The sequence below is a fragment of the Colletotrichum abscissum genome, assembly GCF_030869225.1.
Source record: "Colletotrichum abscissum strain IMI 504890 chromosome Unknown Scaffold_186.1, whole genome shotgun sequence".
NCBI classification, from domain to species: domain Eukaryota; kingdom Fungi; phylum Ascomycota; class Sordariomycetes; order Glomerellales; family Glomerellaceae; genus Colletotrichum; species Colletotrichum abscissum.
The window spans coordinates 1-3,231 of NW_026850083.1; the positions used below are offsets into that span (position 1 = coordinate 1).

Below are 3,231 nucleotides of genomic sequence, written 5' to 3' on the forward strand. Positions count from 1 at the left end.
TCGTCTTGCCAGAAAACGACCGATTGGCTTGCAAATGGTACTTTCGCTCTGCTCGGCTCACTAGCGCTCGCGGCAGGCAGTCGCTTCCACATCGGATTCTGGTATGATCCCAATTGCGTCTACTCATCGGAGCGGCAGTTCTGGGCCTGGAAAGAAATGGCAATGGAGAAGATTCTCAACAAGCTTGCCGCACCAGTTTGCCGGGACCAGAACATGGTCGCATGTGAACCAAACCTCGCTGAATACCAGAGAGAGCTTGACTATGCCCTCATAGAGGCTGCCAAAGCGGACGCTCATTCATCTGAAGTGATGAAGTTCCTTCTCGAAGCTGGTGCGGATATTGACAGTGAGACGAATTCCCACATCGTCGCACAAGCTTGGTACAATGCTCTTGACGAAGAAGTCCCGAGTCTTTTCAGATCAAAAGTGGAATTCCTCATTCGACATGGCGTCGATCGTACGAGAGTTTGGACGCCGTTGGACGGCTTACAGACACCAATGCAGTTTATCCTGAAAACACTTCATCGTTCCTGCCGGTACGCGACCGATGGAAGCTCGTCTATACCTAAAGCCCTGTATTTCATGGACTTTCTTGCGTCTTGCGGATGTCTGCGCTGGCCAAAGGTCACTGACATGTCCATGGACCAAATTGGAAACACTCATCTCTTGACAGCCAATTTTGATGGAAATGAGGCCGGCTCACAAGAGTTAAATTTTATTTTCTCTAATACGGATGTCTTAATCCGACCGCTTCAACGAGCGCTTCATCAGCATATTCTTCAGCAAGTGCTTCCTCCCGTAGAACGCCGGATGGCTCCGCTTCGGTTGCCCTTAGCTATTGTGCGTTTAGATGACTTGTACGAGGCATGGGTCTTCGGGTCAAATGATCCCGCGTAGATATTCTGGTTGTTGCGCGTCGCCGTAAGCCCCGAAGTATCAGGTTTTCATCTGGAAAAGAGTGATTAATACGGCGCGACGAACATGGTTTACGGGAAATAATGATGTGGAGCAGGGTCATTTGACGCGAGGGATATAAGCGTGAAATGAGTTATAATATCTGAGAAACATATTAAAGGCTTCGTTAGCTAGCATACGCCATCTTCGTATTGGAGAGTCCTTTTTCCATAGTGGCGAATTGTCAGGGAATTTACGTACCATTTTGGCATTTTTGTAAATTATGCAACGGCTTCTACTGTCTTTAAGTCATTAACCTTCAATAACTCTGCTATTAGAGTTCTTGAACCTGTATCATATTGTCAAAAACTTTTTCTGAAAGAAAAACCAACAAGAAGAAGGGTGTTCAAGCGTAATTATATCTTTACAGTTCTACGACTGATATGAACCAAGATAATCATATAGATGTTCACGAAGTAGCCATATATACTCAGAAGACCGACCAACCTGGATCATATCGAATTCAACCTTTGAATATTATTCCACAATATCAAAAGAGAATTCGACGAACAATGCGGAAAATAGAACCCCCACGATCAGATATAAATTTTATAACGTCCACAGTAGCTATACGTATAAGGTATCCCAAGTGATAACCTGAGCGGTCTCAACAGCTATCGATCCACATACATCTCAAGCGCTTAGAACATAGAAATACATTGTCACAACGATCAAACGAAAAACAAGCCACACTAAGACATAGACAAAATAAACACGCAGAAAATCAGAGTTATCGTAGGAGATCATGGGTACGTAAAGCAAACCTACGTTAGCCGTATAGGCTTCCATCTCCGCAAGTAAATTGCGTTCTCCCACAACAGAGACGGCCATCAAAATTCCCTATGATCTGGCCTATGTTCCGAACGTTAGTTGGATGAGTCAAATAGAAAGACAACAAAGAGCAAATCTATACCTAGATCAATGGTACTGGACACCTCGTTGCTGTCTTTGTCGGGCTTGCAATTGCAGGAGTACTTGCTCCCGTCAATAGAACAACCGGAACAGGAATCTTGAAAGTTTCCGCTGGTACAAAACGTCAGTTCAAACGGTACCATAGTCATGTTCAACCGGCTTACTTCTCATTGGCTTTGAGTGTACCCCCATCGTTCCAGAGACACTTGCTGAGCTTCAGTCGAGACCACACGAATCTTGAAGTGGTGTCGTTACACTGAGCTACCATCTCGTAGTCCGACACCGCCCAGTTCTGACATGCCCGAGGAAAATCAGCAGCTTTCCAGCCAGTTTCTGGGTTTTTAGGCCCTGCATTTCTGGAAACATTATGAGCGTACACGGCAGCGACGCAATACAGCAAGATTGAGAAAGACTTTGCAAACATGTCTGGAGGTCTGTCAGACGTATGCTCGCAGGGCAACTGTCGGTGCAGATAGTCTGGCTTAAATACTCCAGAACCTAATTTGATGAGTGCGTTTGTTTGACGTGCATAAACCGAGTTTTCTATGGAACGATTACTCATTGTGTGACATTACCAATCTCGAAGCTAGGGGTTGCTTTGAGTGATTGATATTATCTGAGGGATCCACATTGGCTGGCATGGTTTTAGATCATGCTAACGAATGAGAGTTTGCGGTAAATCCCGGTGTCAATGAACTAGTGACTGAGTTTGTTTCTTATATTAGTGATGGTTTTATAGGAGAGCCTTTGCAGGTTGGAAACGTAGTATCTTAAGAGTGCATGACGTAATGACACCTCCAATCAATATCAGCCTGGCACATATCAATCTTCCGGAATAGAGTCGTGAGGTATGCTGCGTTGGATACGGATGATCTCTGTTCAGGCTCGCGACGCGGTTCCCGAAGAATCTTCAAATTCGCCTTTGTAGCGGCGAGAACCATCGCTTGAATGCCTAGAAAGAAATGTCGGTCGCCATCACAAAGTGACGCTTTCTATCATGCTCCGCCCAGATGCCTGTTACTTTTATATACGATCGTGATGAGTCAAGGGTGTATTATTCATCAAACCTCAAGGCTACCATTTATCGAGGCGGAAAAATTGCTGATTGATCCAGTTATATAACCCTGATGTAACGAGACCGAAAGACTTTGGTAGAGTCTTTTCACTGTGTGGTCACTTTAAGTGAATGCTACTCAGGGTCTAAGGTACCCACCAATTACTAACGGAAAGAGTGACGGACAACGAGCCGCAACCACAATAGAGCCCTCCGAGGGATTTTTCGGGGAAGGTTATCGTTCTCATTCTAAGTACCGGAAAGCAATACACTGACCATGGTCCATAGCCGCTCATGAAATGAAGCACAAT

The 3,231-nt window shown here is 45.1% G+C and overlaps 2 protein-coding genes across 2 annotated transcripts; one reads left to right on the plus strand and one right to left on the minus strand.

Moving 5' to 3' along the window:
• Positions 1–156: 156 nt before the first annotated feature.
• CABS01_16877 (uncharacterized protein) lies at positions 157–569 on the plus strand (the record flags this gene model as incomplete). The annotated part of the gene is made up of 2 exons (XM_060550206.1): positions 157–457; positions 505–569. 2 exons carry the CDS (start codon positions 157–159, stop codon positions 567–569), a joined length of 366 nt encoding a protein of 121 aa, XP_060402134.1.
• Positions 570–2,033: 1,464 nt separating this feature from the next.
• CABS01_16878 (uncharacterized protein) lies at positions 2,034–2,232 on the minus strand (the record flags this gene model as incomplete). The annotated part of the gene is made up of 2 exons (XM_060550207.1): positions 2,034–2,102; positions 2,164–2,232. The coding sequence occupies 2 exons, from the start codon at positions 2,230–2,232 to the stop codon at positions 2,034–2,036; spliced, it is 138 nt and encodes a 45-aa protein (XP_060402135.1).
• Between the last annotated feature and the right edge of the window lie 999 nt (positions 2,233–3,231).